Source organism: Sphaeramia orbicularis, chromosome 11 (genome assembly GCF_902148855.1).
Source record: "Sphaeramia orbicularis chromosome 11, fSphaOr1.1, whole genome shotgun sequence".
Classification (NCBI taxonomy): Eukaryota; Metazoa; Chordata; class Actinopteri; order Kurtiformes; family Apogonidae; genus Sphaeramia; species Sphaeramia orbicularis.
In genome coordinates, this window is record NC_043967.1 from 20650125 (window position 1) to 20665241 (window position 15117).

Below are 15117 nucleotides of genomic sequence, written 5' to 3' on the forward strand. Positions count from 1 at the left end.
ATAATTAACAATCAATCAATCAATCAATCAATAAGGAACAGAGATATTAGTCATAGACTCGTATTAATAAGACTACTGTGGAATAAGTGAGGGATCTACCACTTTAATGTGATTCAGAACAGGTTTCCAGGTACTAAAAAACTTATTGGCACATCCACTTATCGAATATTTAATTTTTTCCAATGTTAAATGATGTATCCCCAGATATTTTTTGGCTCATATATATGATGACAATCGACATACTACACATTGAAAATAACAGTCTCTTCCATGTCACACATACTGATGGAAAACACTGTTTTATTCAGAGTTGTATCTGTGTTTAACTTTAGTCTCTCCTCCTCTTAGGTAATAGTGTGGGGGGATTACGGGCGTATGGACCACAAGTGCTTCATGGGAATGGCCCAGATCCTTCTGGAGGACTTGGACCTGTCTGCCACAGTCAGCGGCTGGTACAAGCTGTTCCCTACCTCCTCTCTGGCAGATCCCAGCATCGGACCCCTGACCAGACGCCTCTCCCAGTCCTCTTTGGAGAGCGCCACCAGCCCCTCGTGCACCTAAACACCCAGTAGACACACATGCACGGGCACATGCAGACTCATGCAGACACGGACACACGTACTGTATATACACAACGACTGTATCTGAACACAGGTTGGCAAACACACCCCCATGTGCATCTGTGCAGGAGGATACACTCGACATATAAGTACACACATCTCATCGACATTAAACACACGTGAACATGCTGCCATATCTGAAACTGGACTCTTCATTCATGGTCTCACTCAATAATCAGTGTTTTTAGTTGACTTTATAGCAGACATCATTTACTGGAACATGTAGCATTTTTCACCCTCTCATTTCAGCATTTCCTGTCATGTAACAAGGATTCACCCGGTGCCATATCTTGCATTCCAACTTATCAGATTTTTGTGGCACGACTCATCCCAGGGCCATCCTGATGCCAATTTCTAAACTCTCTATGCCAAACTAAGAAAAAACTTTATTTTTTAAAACCAAAGCAATTGTTATTGTTATTGTTATTATTACTATTAGTTGTAGATGAGTAGTAGTATACAATATAATGTATGGATATGTAGCAAAGTCACTGACTTAGATGTAATGCAAAAAAGAAGATCCATTCTAAACCCATGAGCTGAGAATGATAGGCCAAACACATAAACATACCAGGGCAACAGGCTTGGATATTCACATAATGATTATTATGTGAGGTAGCAACACTGCTATTCTATAATTTTCACAGGGCAGAGTTTATATAATGATATACATATAAATATATATATATATATATATATACAGATATATATATAAATGGTTAAATACCTATTTGTGTTCATGTATGTATCGGCTGCATTCTGCATGTCTGCTTGCTACCTTTGTAGAGACATTTTAAAGAGCTTTTTTATTTTAGCTTGCCTTGACCAATGTAACAGGAGTGTAGTGCCACTTTATGTTGCTATTCGTCCTGAGGAAAGAGCACTGCACTGAGTGAGGGAGAAGGATGGGGCTTCAGTGACCAAAAGAGAGCGCTATCATCGCCATTTGCAGAAGAAGAGAAAAAAATAATTAGTCATCTGCCTAGCCATTAGCTGATGAACACATTTCTGATCCTGCCTTCATCTTAGAGAAGTGGGACTGTTGTAACACAGGGAACTCAGCACAAAAGGCGTTCTGGGAAATGTGTCCAGCTCTAGTCTGGGGTGTTCCACATCCTCTGTATACCAGCACCTAGACTTGTTAAACTTCCTGTTTTTTTTTTTTGTTTGTTTTGCACTCTTCCTAACTGATGCAGGAAATAGGAAGTTGATAAGCATGGCTGTTTCTCTTTATTATTTGGTCAGAATCCTAAAGGATGTAAACATGCACACAGCTGATACCAACTTTGACCTTTAACCCTCCCTCTTTCTCTTTGGTCACCTTTTTTGATACATATTATAAATGTATTTGATTGGTCAGTTTTACCTTACAGCAGCGTCATCCTGCCATGTACTGCAGTTTTACTTGGTTCATGTGCATCGAGCAGCATTCTATTTCCTGTTGAGGTGTTTGGGTTTAAGATGGCACTTTACTGTAAAATATGTCTGAATTACAAACCTGCAGCGTCGACCACTCATTCATTTTGATTTATTTTGTTTGGTCGCACTGCAATTTGCATCTACTTAAACCTTTTTTAAAAATGAACTGAAATGTAACTGAAGTGTAATAAGAACAGCTGATTCTTTAAGGTTTGTTTGCCCTCAGTATTTAAAAATTCTGATCATGTTTCTATTTTATCTGCAAATAAAATGAATATAATAATAGAGAAAACACAAAGCCAAATGGTAGGAATGGGAACCAGATATTCTGATCCATCAGAATTCCTTGTCTCAAAGCTTGTTAAATCCTTTAATGGTATTAGTATGTTTGTCTGACTGTGACAATAAACTTGTGTCTATAATACAGGCAACAAGAAGAACTGGTTGTTATGTAAAATGTTAAAAGATCATCTCAAATAAGAGGCGAAACACTAATAAAATGGAGTTTTTGTCCTTGTTTTTTCCACAGAAAAATCCAAAAAGTCCAAAATTAATACTTGGAATTGATGAGAATAATTTAGAATCACTAGAATCCCATCTCTGTTGCCATCCCTACTAAGTGGTTTACATCTGTTCTAGATGAATTAACCCTCAAAGACTTCAGATTAATCTGTCTTTAGTCATTTATTACCACATTTTAATACTGTCCTCTGCATTTTGAATTTCTGTGAAAATCATTTAATGTTCTGGCCATGAGGATGTTCAGAAAAGCAGAAGCAGAAAACATTAACTGACATAAAAACAAGTGTTTACAACCTCTGTCATTTGTCAGATTACATGGGTTTTACTGGTGAATCACTGCTACAGAAGACGACAGTGTTTCCATGGTTACTATGGAGTCTCTGGACGTCCAAATGGGTCATATCTGATGCCCCTGAATACTGATAAACTGTATTTTACCTGAATTTTTTAAACGCATTGATAGGATTGTTGGATTAAAACTTATTAAACATTTTTGCCAGCAGATATTTACGTCTTTGGGGGTTAAAATAAGCTCTAACAATTTTAAGTATTTGTGTTTTATGACTAAAGAAGGCACAAACCTGTCAGCTGTTCTACTATTTGTGCAATGGTTGAGTCTTCAAAGCAGTAGCAGAGTGTTCTGAACTACTGGTGTTAACAGTTTACCTTTAGCTAAACTTTTTTTTTTGTTCTCTTCAATCTGTGTGTTTTCAATCTGTCTTTCTTGAGGCCGACTCTAAACCTTTGGCTACGGTTAAAGACACTTAAGACTCTTCTATTCCAGCAGAGTCGGGACAGTCGACGGGCTCAAGCTACAGCCTATTAAAAGCTTGTATTTGTTTACGAGCTCACATCTGGTTTTATCGCCACCATATGTTGTTGTATTGACTTGTACTGTGTGGTTTCTTACACTGTTCGTCTTTCTGCAAAAAGGGAAACTCCAAGGCGTTTCGTCTTCTCAGCACCTCAGACCAACAGAATTCACATTTCAACGCTCTTTTGAAACTTTGATAAAGGGAACGATCTCTGGCATTCTTGAATTTCCGGGAGGAGGTTGGCGGTCATTTTTCTGACCCTTCCCCATTATGTATACAACCCTTTGAGAAGAACCTTCAAGGTCTAGCGTCCAGTTGTATTGGAGCAGATCCTTGCTGGATATGTAACTGTGTTGTTATGTATATGAAGTAATTTTATGTACATTATTAATTTGTATCTTATCTATTTTTGTGGACAGCTGGCATGATGTAAAAATGCTGACTTTTACTCTTGTTATTTGCACTCAATCTCTTCAGTGCACACCTTTGTGATTCCTAGAAGACAAAAAAAGAGAAAAAAAAGAAAAAAAAAAAAAACAACCTTGGTTGCTGAAAGTGACGTAAATAGAAAGAACATGCAAATTAAAAAAAAAGAAAAGAAACCTAAAAGATCAATGTAGACCTGTATAACATCCCTGTTAACTACTGAATGTTTCGTCTTAGGTAAACCTATAAAACTGTTAATATTTTCCAAGTGATTTCCAATGTTTTGGAGCTTATATAAGACTATGTGTCCCTTTGCTGTATATTAAGTAAACCCAAACATCCACAGTTCTAACGATGGATAGTAAAGGAGGCGACAACGATGTTTCGGGTGTGTTTTTCATAACAGGCAGAGAGCTTAACGCCAAATTCGTCCAAATCTGTTGTTTTCTGGAACCAAAAGGAGAAGCTGAACTTTTGCCTTTCTTCGAAGTGCAGTGTGAGTGTATATCTCTTGAGGAGGTGCATTTATTGTACTGTGTGATGCAAAATAAGCGGCAGGGCTAAGAAGATAGGTGTGAAGGAGATTTTAATGTGTAGATATTTATTAAAGAGATACTTCAGTAAAGAGCTGCGTAAAAATTTAAGGATCAGGGTTTTCAGAAATGAACATTTTAACATCTTTTTCTTGCTTCATGACATTTTCCATAGATTAGAATATATGTAGGATCACATGCATTGTCTCATAACGTGGGCATTTTATTTATTTGGAGAGTCTCGAGCTTGTTTTAAGAGTTTCAGGTGTCTTAAAGTTGAGAAAGCGAGTTAAAGGCAGGTAGTCTTTTGTGGTCAGCGGTTGAGTTGAGGGATGTTTAAGCTTCTTCTGACATAGAGGTACATTCGCTGCATGGTGGTAACTCGCTAAAATTCGACTCTTCACAGCATGAAGCCTGTTGACGAGTTACTGGATCTTGAAGCACATTTTTTTTTCAGGCTTGAGTAACAGAAGCACAGCGTCTCTGCTGAAGTTTGTGGATACTCGGAATGTAGACCCTTATTCTCGGACAATTATTGAGCATTCTCAAATCAGATTGAATCGTGCAAAAAATATTTTATAACGTACCTTAAATCAACCTGAATTGTTTCTTTGATTGCTGGGTTTGGAAATGTGTTTTATTTTTGTAAGGAGATGGAATTATTCAGAGGAGGAGTTGTTTTAGAGAGGCGGCGTGGGCAAACCTGCCTTTAGATTTTTGTGAAAATGAGGGCTTGTTCAGTTTACAATGGCCTTATTTTGTGTAGGAGACATTGCTTCACTATTGTAGCACACAACTGAAAGTTTTGACAAATGTATTTTGCTTGAAATATTGTACTGAAGTTACATATGTGTATAGTTTTATGAATGTATTTCTTAATCCTTACATTAGAACTGAGTGTAATTTTCTTTTGTCATTTGTTTGCTATTGTCTCTTTGAAGACTTTCCAGGGTCGCCTCCTGCGTTGGTTCAGGTAGCCCCTGCTTTTACTGTACTGTATACTGTAAGTCTTATTCTTCGTGTGTTCATTTAAAAGAACAGCTCTGTGGTTGAAACGAGCATGAATTCTGTCTGGCGAAATGCATTTTTGATTTATTGAAATCGCCACGATGGGTTTCAAGCAGAAAGGATTGCTACTTCCCCTTCGCCCCTTTGCAAATTACCCAATCTATGATCTATCTCAAGTTGATGGGATTGTTCTGATTTTTGATCTTTGAGCTAGAAAATGTTTGCCGCATGGTTATTCTGATGACTTTCTTGTATTTAATCTTTATGAAGGAATGATGATATCTATATCGATAATAACAACAGATGGTTGTGATGTAAATTGGACCCAGACCCACATCTATGGGCATTTTAAGACGATGCAAAATAGATAATAGTCAAAAATGCTGTATCTTAAAGTAGCATGAGCATAGCCTTCCATATTCTGAAGTACTTCCTCTGGCAATAACCATTCCCTGCAGCCTCTCACTGTTTCCGGGGCCCTCATTTGTGGGCTCTTTCTTACTCTGTAGTCGGAGGGGTGTGTGTCAACCTCAGGCTGCAACTGTATCAGCTGAAAAACCATAGTATTAAAACCACATTTTCAGGTTCATGACTCATGATGCAGTTAAGACATGACATTGCATGCAATGCATTTTGAATATCTGCTATTTTATGATAAGCAGCAACTCTGTTTTTTTTTCTTGTTTTCTAAAGAAGCATGCATCCATATTCTTTGTCTGTTTGCGGATGTAGCAGCTGTCAACCAGAACAAAACAGACGTCATCTTTTGTTGTTTTCTTAACTCCTGAGCTGATGAACAAATTCAAGGTTTTTTTTCCTGCTGATTTTTCCAGTTTGTCTTCATCCATGTCTATAAATGTCCGTAATCACAGCACAAGTTCTCGAGCAGACATTCTGTCCTTTTAAGCTGTCTGTCAGACTATATTAAGGCCACAGTAGCTCCCCTCCCCTTCTATCGAGACAACCTTCATCTTATCAAGCCCAGCAAAGCACAAACCCTCCCAATCACAACAGAAATTCATGACGCAACATGTAGCTCAAAAATAAAAATTCCTTTTAGACTTCCCCAAGCACATTTCACAACTGACACCTTGTTTTCACATTTAACAATGAATTGAAATTATCAAAACCTCTGGCACATTTCCATTGGATTGCTGGTGTTGGTAGATGAGTGGTTGTCTTTTCTATCTGGCCTTAACCTTTCCACCCAGGAGTGTTCACAGAGAACGTTGTAAAGGGCAAAGCAAAGCAGACTGATGAAAAGGATGTAGTTTGTGGCAGAGAAGAAAAAAGGGAGCTGTAATTTTTTACCTGTGCTTTGTAAATGTTTTCTATGTGCAGTATTTGATAATGTAAAACTGGTATTTTTGTGGTTTGTACGCTGCAGAATTGATTACTTAAGGTGCACGTAGTTTTGTAAGAAAAACAGAACCAAATTGATGAAAAAAAAAACAAAAAAAACAAAACATTTCGGATTCAGAAGCCTGTATTTGCATGCCCTTTGACATCTGGACGCAAAGTCAATAAAGTTTATTTGAATCACAAATACTTCTTGTGTATGGATTCTTTAAAAAAAAAACAAAAAAAAAACACATAGACTTTAATCAAAACAATATTTATTTTTAATATTTTCCACAGGTACAAGGATGTCACACACATAATCTCAAATTTCATTGACGAACTTGTAGACATGAAATCAACAGAGGGCAAAGCATAAAAGCTGAACTAATAATATACAACATGTTCATCGATCTCATTTAAGAAACGTAATAAACAGTGATATTCTGATAAAGAATAAAGTACACAATATCTTGGTCGACAAGTACATAAAAAGATACATTCCTTTATTTGCTTTTATTTCACAGAAAATATAACAGACAAAAAAAGGAACCGATTAAAAGTGAATTAAAGTTAATCACAAACAAGTGAAGCCTCACAGAAATGGATTTCCACTGCTTTTCCAGATACAACCTCTCAATAACTGATGAAGCTGCTGTGACAGTGCACAGATGACACTTTTTCATGACGGCTGCTGTCAAACTGGGATGACAAAAGAATAAAACATACCTGTGTGGAACTGACAATGAAAGTCTAAGCTGTCACTGCTCTCCTATTTGCTTATTGGCAGAAATGAATAAGAATCCTCTCTCTTTACACAGGTTTGTGTTCATTTATTTCTCTTTTAGTGCCCTCTTTTACATTCTGTCTTCACATTCACGGCAGCAACTTAAGACAAAAGTGCCTTTTTAAGAAAGAGAGAGACTTTATTTACACTAATGGCTTCATGCATTTATAAGAATGAATATATTTAGAAATATTAGGAGGAAAATCCAGACAGTGACATGGCTTAGCATGGCTTGTGTAGGAAAGTAGTAGAAGTGTTCATTAACCCATGAAGACCCAAACATCCACTAGTGACCAAAATCATCTCCTGATCTGAAGTTTCTAATACCTGTTGATCCATGTATATAAATAACTGGTGTAAAATGGTTAGTCATCTTTTCATGGTCATCAGATATGACCCATTTGAACATTCAGAGGCTCCATAGCGAACAGTCATCTTCTGCAACAGTGATTCACCAGTAAAACCCATGGACAGTGAAAAGAAACACTTCATTTTTGTTCAGTTGATGATAGATTTGCTGAAAATGTGACTTTTTCTTCAGTTTACTCTGTTTTGATAAAATAAACTTTGAACTTAGTTTGAGTTTTCATGAACATCTACATTACATGTAAGAACATAAATGAAAAAAATCATGATTAACAGTGGAAAAATGAAAATACAGAGGATAATTTTATTGTAAATACTGCTAAATCATTTAAGAAAGGTTAAATATAGAGAAAAAAATCATTTGAGAACTGCCACAAACGTAGCACTGGGTCTTCATGGGTTAAGTATTCAGAGGTGACAGGTTGTGAGTCCTTACAATCGCTTTTTGCGTCAAAACGTGGTTTGGCCAAATGATAACGGCCACCGACTGACCTGAAAATGAACTTGACAGTGAGAAACGTTACGGTAAAACTCGGCTGGATTGAACAAGTCACCAAAAGGCCCATAGGACGCTACTGTCAGACACCCACAGAGCATTCGACACGAGTGTACGCTGCTTGAAAGAGCCGTAGAATATCAAAAAAACAGGTGTGTATATTCCAAATGGCCCTGGTAGATTCGTGAGCACATTCAGGACACACATTCATTGAGAGATTATCAGTGTCGGTCTTGGTCGGAGACTTATCGACGTGTAAAAACACATTCATGTATACACATTCCAGAGACACATTCAGATATGTATATACAGCACATACAATCAGAGCTAGTTAAACATTCCCATCATGCAATTCAGTGGAAGCATCTGAAACATTATATGTACCTTAAATGTTTTTTTTTGTTTGTTTGTTTGTTTTTTTGTCTCTGTTCTCACCTGCTAACTCTCCGTCTCTCTATTTACAGACATTCAACATTGTTTGAGGCCTCTATTGTACAAGGTAGATTCTTAAATTGAGGTTTGTGAGCTTTAAAACTCAAGATTATATGACTTTTTGCATGCAGTGGTTTTTTTAATGATTCCCGCCCTTTGCTGAAGTAGCACAGTGACTTGATATGTTCCGTAGTTAATCCTGTGAGAGCAGATATATGCCTAGACATGAAGCACTGCCGAAATGAACCTTTTATATTAATCATTTAAATGGCTGTGCACATATAACAAAGCATATTAGAATATTTTACAGCCATAGTAAAGCTAGTGCTCTTTGGTCTCCCATAATCCATTTTAGGACTTTTGATATTTAATGTCTAAATCAGATATTAATTCGAAAACAAGCCCTCTATATATCCAATATAAGACATCATACGGGGTGTAGGTAGATTTTGTAGCTGATTTCATTTACAGTGAGATGGATTTAGGAACTCATCATCTAATAAAAGGGATTTATTAATTTGTTAATGTGCAGGAAAACTTAAAAGTACTTTCACTGTGCTGAACAAATCCTATACTATGTGACATTACAGGGTGGGGAAGCAAAATTTACAATATTTTGAGGCAGGGATTGAAAGACAGTGTATGACCAATTAGTTTATTGAAAGTCATGAGAATTTATTTGCCACAAGAAAATGTACATAATAGAAAATGTTTTTATTCTATGTGTCCTCCTTCTTTCTCAATAACTGCCTTCACACGCTTCCTGAAACTTGTGCAAGTGTTCCTCAAATATTCGGGTGACAACTTCTCCCATTCTTCTTTCATAGTATCTTCCAGACTTTCTCGTAATAGTTTTGCTCATAGTCATTCTCTTCTTTACATTATAAACAGTCTTTATGGACACTCCAACTATTTTTGAAATCTCCTTTGGTGTGACGAGTGCATTCAGCAAATCACACACTCTTTGACGTTTGCTTTCCTGATTACTCATATGGGCAAAAGTTTCTGAAAAGGTATGGATAATAGTGTTAGGTATGATTATGACATCAGTATATGTTTGGTTTCAAAACAATTGACGTAGTGCCTGCTGAGAAAAAACAACTAAATGTTCATTGTAAATTTTGCTTCCCCACCCTGTAGGTGTGACGGACTGTGGAATTAGCCTAGCCTAGCTTGATTCTGCATATATATATAAGACACTTTTTTTTTTTTTTTTTTACAGATTTAGGGAAATAAAAAGCAGCTGAAATTAAATAGTAAAATCTTATAAAGTCAAAAATATTGACATGTATTGCTAATAGTTTCTTTTATTATTAAAACAAGAAAAAGTACACGAGAAAGAGACTTTAGCAGGAAAGCTAACTGTAGCTTTCAAAGACGTTACTGTGTTTTGCAAAATTGGATTTGCCGTTGCTGTTTTCAAAATAAGGTTTCTAGCTCAGTAGACGGGTGAGAAAATCATGCAAAAAGCAAACAAAACCAAAACAAGTTCATTGAGATTACATAACTTTTCTTTCTTTAAAGCATAACATCAGAGTTTAACTTAAAGCCAACGCATTTATATCGATTATGTCACTGAAAAAACAAAAAACAAAATGTCCTTTGAAATAACATATATGTACTGTAAATGTGTAAAAATGGAACAAATACAACTTGATAATAGCATTCAGGCACACGGGAACCACACTGAGCTAAGCTAGGCTAGGCTAAATGGGAAAAACCTCAAATAACGTGAAGAGAAAATGCATCCAAGAATAAAGACGAAACCAAGAGTACATCCAAAAGCAAAAAAGATTTATCTGTTACATATAGAACATGTGTGTCCATGGACCAAAGCTCACATATAGGTTAGGTACAAAGAGTTATGAAGTCTTAACCAGCCGTGTCTGGACCATGTCGTCCAGGCCGCCGTACGAAAATGTTTGAAGGCAAGCATGGAATTCTGCAAAACATGGCCATGGATGAAACGGAAAGAGGAAGCATGGGCAGAGAGGAGAGAGAAAGAGAGGTAGCGGTGGTTACTCAAACCTCCTTCTTCGTACCTGCTTCCTCCTCCTCCTCCTCCTCCTCCTCCTTTCTCTCCTCCCTTACATTAGTTAATGTCTTATGGAGAGTCTTAAACACAGAACCTTACATCTCTCTCTCTCCGTATGTCGTTGGATCATTTCCTGGACAAGACGAGATCATTTCCATACATGTGCTGTCATATGTGCTGAGTTCGGAGTTGTCGACCCTCCCATCTGTTGATTACTGTATCCCATCATGCTGTTGGTATTATAGACATTCATGCCCGCCATGTGTTGAGTCATCTGAAATGCAAAAAAAAAAACACACACACATGTTTCTGGGATAAATCATGCAGGAACGTCTGGCTAAATGAACCCAAAGCAGAGCAGGTGCCAGAATCTGTAGTTCTAAAAATGGCCACTTGAGACTGACTCCAAAAGTGAATCCTCATAGGTACTGATGTTAAAATAACTGACTTTACAGCAGAAACGGTGAGATTCAGGGACAGTTTTTTACCAAACTGCTGTCAGACTTTTAAAATACACATAAATGTCACAGATAAACAGTGCAATAACTGAGGGATCTCAACCACACAGTGCAGTACTAATTGACTTGAGCTATATTCAGTGCAATACTTTTTAACATCGGATTAGTACAGTTTATTATTAGGTAAAAGGTATTATTTTTGTTTCGGTTTCTTTGTTTGTTAACACTCTAGCGGCAAAACTATTGGTTGAATTCATACCATATTGGGTTTATAGATTTCCAGTGACCCAGAATAGATGTTAGTACATTTTAGGAAAAGTAAGATAAAGTTTACATTTTTTATGAATTTTTTTAATCTTTTTTTTTTTTTTTCTTTTTTCCATTTACTTATAATAGGCGACATTTCAAATGTCTGTAGCAGCAAAACTATTGGTTGAATTCATACCAAATTGGGCTTATAGATTGTCAGTGACCCAGAATAGATGTCGTTACATTTTAGGAAAAGTAGGTCAAAGTTTCAATTTTTTATTAATTTTTTTAAATCTTTTTTTCCCATTTACTTCTAATGGGCAAAATTTAAAATTCCTGTAGCAGCAAAACAATTGGTTGAATTCATACCAAATTTTGTTTATAGATTACCAGTGACCCAAAATAGATGTCATTACATTTTAGAAAAAGTAGGTCAAAGTTAAAATTTTTTTATGAATTTTTAAAATATTTTTTTTCACATTTACTTTTAATGGGCAAAATTTCTAATGTCTGTAGTAGCAAAACTATTGGTTGAATTCATACTAAATTGACTTTATAGATTGTCAGTGACCAGGGAATGGAACTCCTTACATTTTGGGAACAGTATGTCAAAGTTAAATTTTTTTTACAAATTTTTTAAGTCTTCCCATTTACATATAATGGGCGAAATATGTGCGAGGGGTGGAGTTTATTGTGCCTGGCACCTCTTGTTATCACTGATTATATTCTGTGCCTTATTTATTATGGATTTTAATATATTTTCATACTATTTTGTTCCGTCTACAAGTGTTTTATCTGTGTGTTTTTAGAGACCAATGCGTCGTCATTTCGTTCATTACATCTATGATGGGGATGTTTAACCCATAAAGACCCAGTGCTACTTTTGTGGCAGTTCCCAAATGAGTTTTTCTCCATATTTAACCTTGATCTAAAGTATGAGCTTTTAGGTCAAAATTTGGAGGGATCAGGTCAGTATGTGCATTGTCTTGGAGTGAAAAAATAGAGCACTGAATGCAGATAAGGCTGCTTTATTATAAACATTTCACCTTATTGACCTGCAGTACTATAGTTTAACAGCTACAGAACACACAGGTGCATATCATGTGTGGCTTAAAATGAAGAGAAACTAAAGACATTGAAGAACTGGTGGCAGCTATAAAATATAAGATGTAAAAGAGTAAGGAACAGATCATGGGGAGGTGCCCTATTGTCAGAAGGCCCAGTCAGATAAGGGTTAGGGTTAGGTTTATCACCTAAATCCAAACTAATTTTCTGACTTATGGGGCTTCTGACAATAAGATGGGCACCAAGATCATGGCGTCAGTGCAAGCGAGTTATAAACTAGGGATCAAGGTTATAATAGTTTTGGATTTTTCATTATAGTTTAGTTTTATTTAATTTTGACTTTTTTTTTCTCTAATTCAGTTAGTTTTAATTCGTTTTTACAGCAGGTTTGCTAGTTTTTATTAGTTTTTGTTATTTTCTAAATGCTTAGTTTTAGTTTAGTTTTTTTTTAAATATATTTTCTCTTCTCCTCTGTCGTATTCAAATAAATTCCAGACAGGACTGTGCTGCTTTCTCCCAACTTTAGTCTCCATGTTTCCAGGTAAGACTGGGAGAAAGAAGACGACTTTAAACCACAAGTGACGAGAAGTGACGGACCGCTAAATATCATATGGTGCCGCCAGCTAAAATTGCTTGAGGGAAATAAATTGATTTCATATCAATCCTACATTGACAAAGACGAAAACTAATGGAATTTTATCCATAATTTTTTATACATTTTAGTTAGTTTCGTAAACACACAATAAAGTTTAAGTTAGTTATCGTTTTTTTCTTTTAATTATAGTTTTTATTTATTTCAGTTAATGAAATTGTTATTACAATTCTAGTTTTCGTCAGTTCGTTAGTTTTCGTTAACGATAATAACCTTGCTAGGGATTTACACAAATACTTGGATTGTAAAAATATCCTTCAAGACTGATATTTGAATTATCGAGTCTTTTATTTTGTGATCTTTTGAGCTTTGCTTGAGCCTTTTAGTTGGTTTATATGTGTCCTCCATAAGATGCCCGAGTTACATTAACAGATAAAGCCTATTTTGATGGACATTTCAGTAGATTGTGTTTATGGATGTGTTTGCACCGCTGTGTCATTACTATGAGTGTCTATGTCCACTTGTTTTATACAGTTTATAGTTAAAAAAACGAACATTTACCACTTTGTACAATATTATGGTCCACAACACACACACACACCTGGGTGATGTTCCACTGTAGCTGCTGGGCTTGTTGTACTCCATACATCTGCTGATGAGGTAACGTGGTCAAACCTCCAACCTGCTGCTGCCCCATCATCCCACTCTGCTGGTGACCCATGATGCCATTCTGCTGCGATACCATCATTCCGCTTTGGTGCTGTCCCATCATGCCTTGGGCCATTCCAGCCATGTAGGGTGATGAAAGAGCGTTGTTGGGTTGAGCCATGACTCCTTGAGCACCCATGAGGCCATTCTGCTGTCCCATCATGCCGTTCTGTTGAACTCCCATCATGCCGTTCTGTTGAACTCCCATCATGCTGTTTTGTTGAACTCCCATCATGCTACTTTGCTGCTGTCCCATCATCGCCATTTGTGACGGCATCATACTTCCTCCCATTCCACTGGCCTGAACTAAGGAATGGTACGACCCATGGTATGGATGTGTCGGGTATCCCATTTGGTTCATGTACAACCCTGAAGAATAATCAAACACAAATTATTATTACTCATTATTTTACTGTGTTTCTGTCATGAAAACAAGGACTCCGTTACAAAGCAGGTCTATAATAATAGCTGGTATCAAGGTCGACATATGGGCGTGGCTTTATCAAATTTACACTTCCCCATGTTTACTTTTCACTTGCGAGTCGTCCCTTAAACTTCCCAAAGTCATCTTTCTCAGGCAACACACGCAACTAACAGCTGCACATGTGTTGGGCTCATGTTCTCTGATCATTTCTCACCAGCGGCTGCAAACTTAATGATAATTGGTTCCTAATTTCAATATAAATTGTTGGGTTGGATCGAGTGGAACTGAGTCAACTAACGTTACTTTCTTTGCAGTTTGTACATTTCAGAGATATATTTAAACACAATACAGCCAACAAGTTTTTGACAACATAACTTATGACCTACCATATCAAATTTAACACCTTTTAAAGACTTTTTTAAGGTATTAAATGCAGATTTGTAAATTCAAGACTTTTTAGGACCCTACAGGAACCCTGTGGAATGTTAGAAGGCTTTTATTTTGTAATGATAAACAAAGTCTTGCATTTGTAAACTAGAAGCACTCAGAGAGTGCAGACCTCTGCCAAGGCAGATCAGTGCCCTGGATTTGGACGAAAATTTCAGGAAATGTTGATACTGGCACAAGGAACAAATGATTAAATTTTGGTGGTGATCGGGGGTGGGGGGGCATGGGGGTCCACTGATCTGCCTTGGCGGGGGTCTGTGCTCTCCAAGTGCTTTTCTAGAAAAGACAGTGCAGACCTCCGCCAAGGCAGATCAGTGGACCCCCCACCCCCTCACCCCCGATCACCACCAAAATTTAATCATTTGTTCCTTGTGCCA

General features: G+C 36.9%; 2 protein-coding genes across 3 annotated transcripts in view; one reads left to right on the forward strand and one right to left on the reverse strand.

Annotated features, from left to right (window-relative positions):
• rims3 (regulating synaptic membrane exocytosis 3) overlaps window positions 1-6846 on the forward strand; it is an 81763-nt gene extending 74917 nt beyond the window's left edge. The window contains exons 7-8 of one of the 2 annotated variants that reach the window (XR_003936580.1): window positions 349-2453; window positions 2506-6846. Coding sequence is in view for 1 of the 2 variants with exons in the window: in XM_030146834.1 (XP_030002694.1) it covers window positions 349-561 (213 nt within the window). In the remaining variant the exon portion in view is untranslated. Of the gene's footprint in view, window positions 1-348 lie in introns of both variants that reach the window. The other variant, XM_030146834.1, reaches the window with a different exon arrangement.
• Window positions 6847-9946: 3100 nt separating this feature from the next.
• smap2 (small ArfGAP2) overlaps window positions 9947-15117 on the reverse strand; it is a 36438-nt gene continuing 31267 nt past the window's right edge. The window contains exons 8-9 of the mRNA XM_030147495.1: window positions 13763-14238; window positions 9947-11071 (exon numbers count right to left, since the gene is read on the reverse strand). Of these exons, the coding sequence (XP_030003355.1) occupies window positions 10946-11071; window positions 13763-14238 (602 nt within the window). The 3' untranslated portion in view covers window positions 9947-10945. The remainder of the gene's footprint in view (window positions 11072-13762; window positions 14239-15117) is intronic.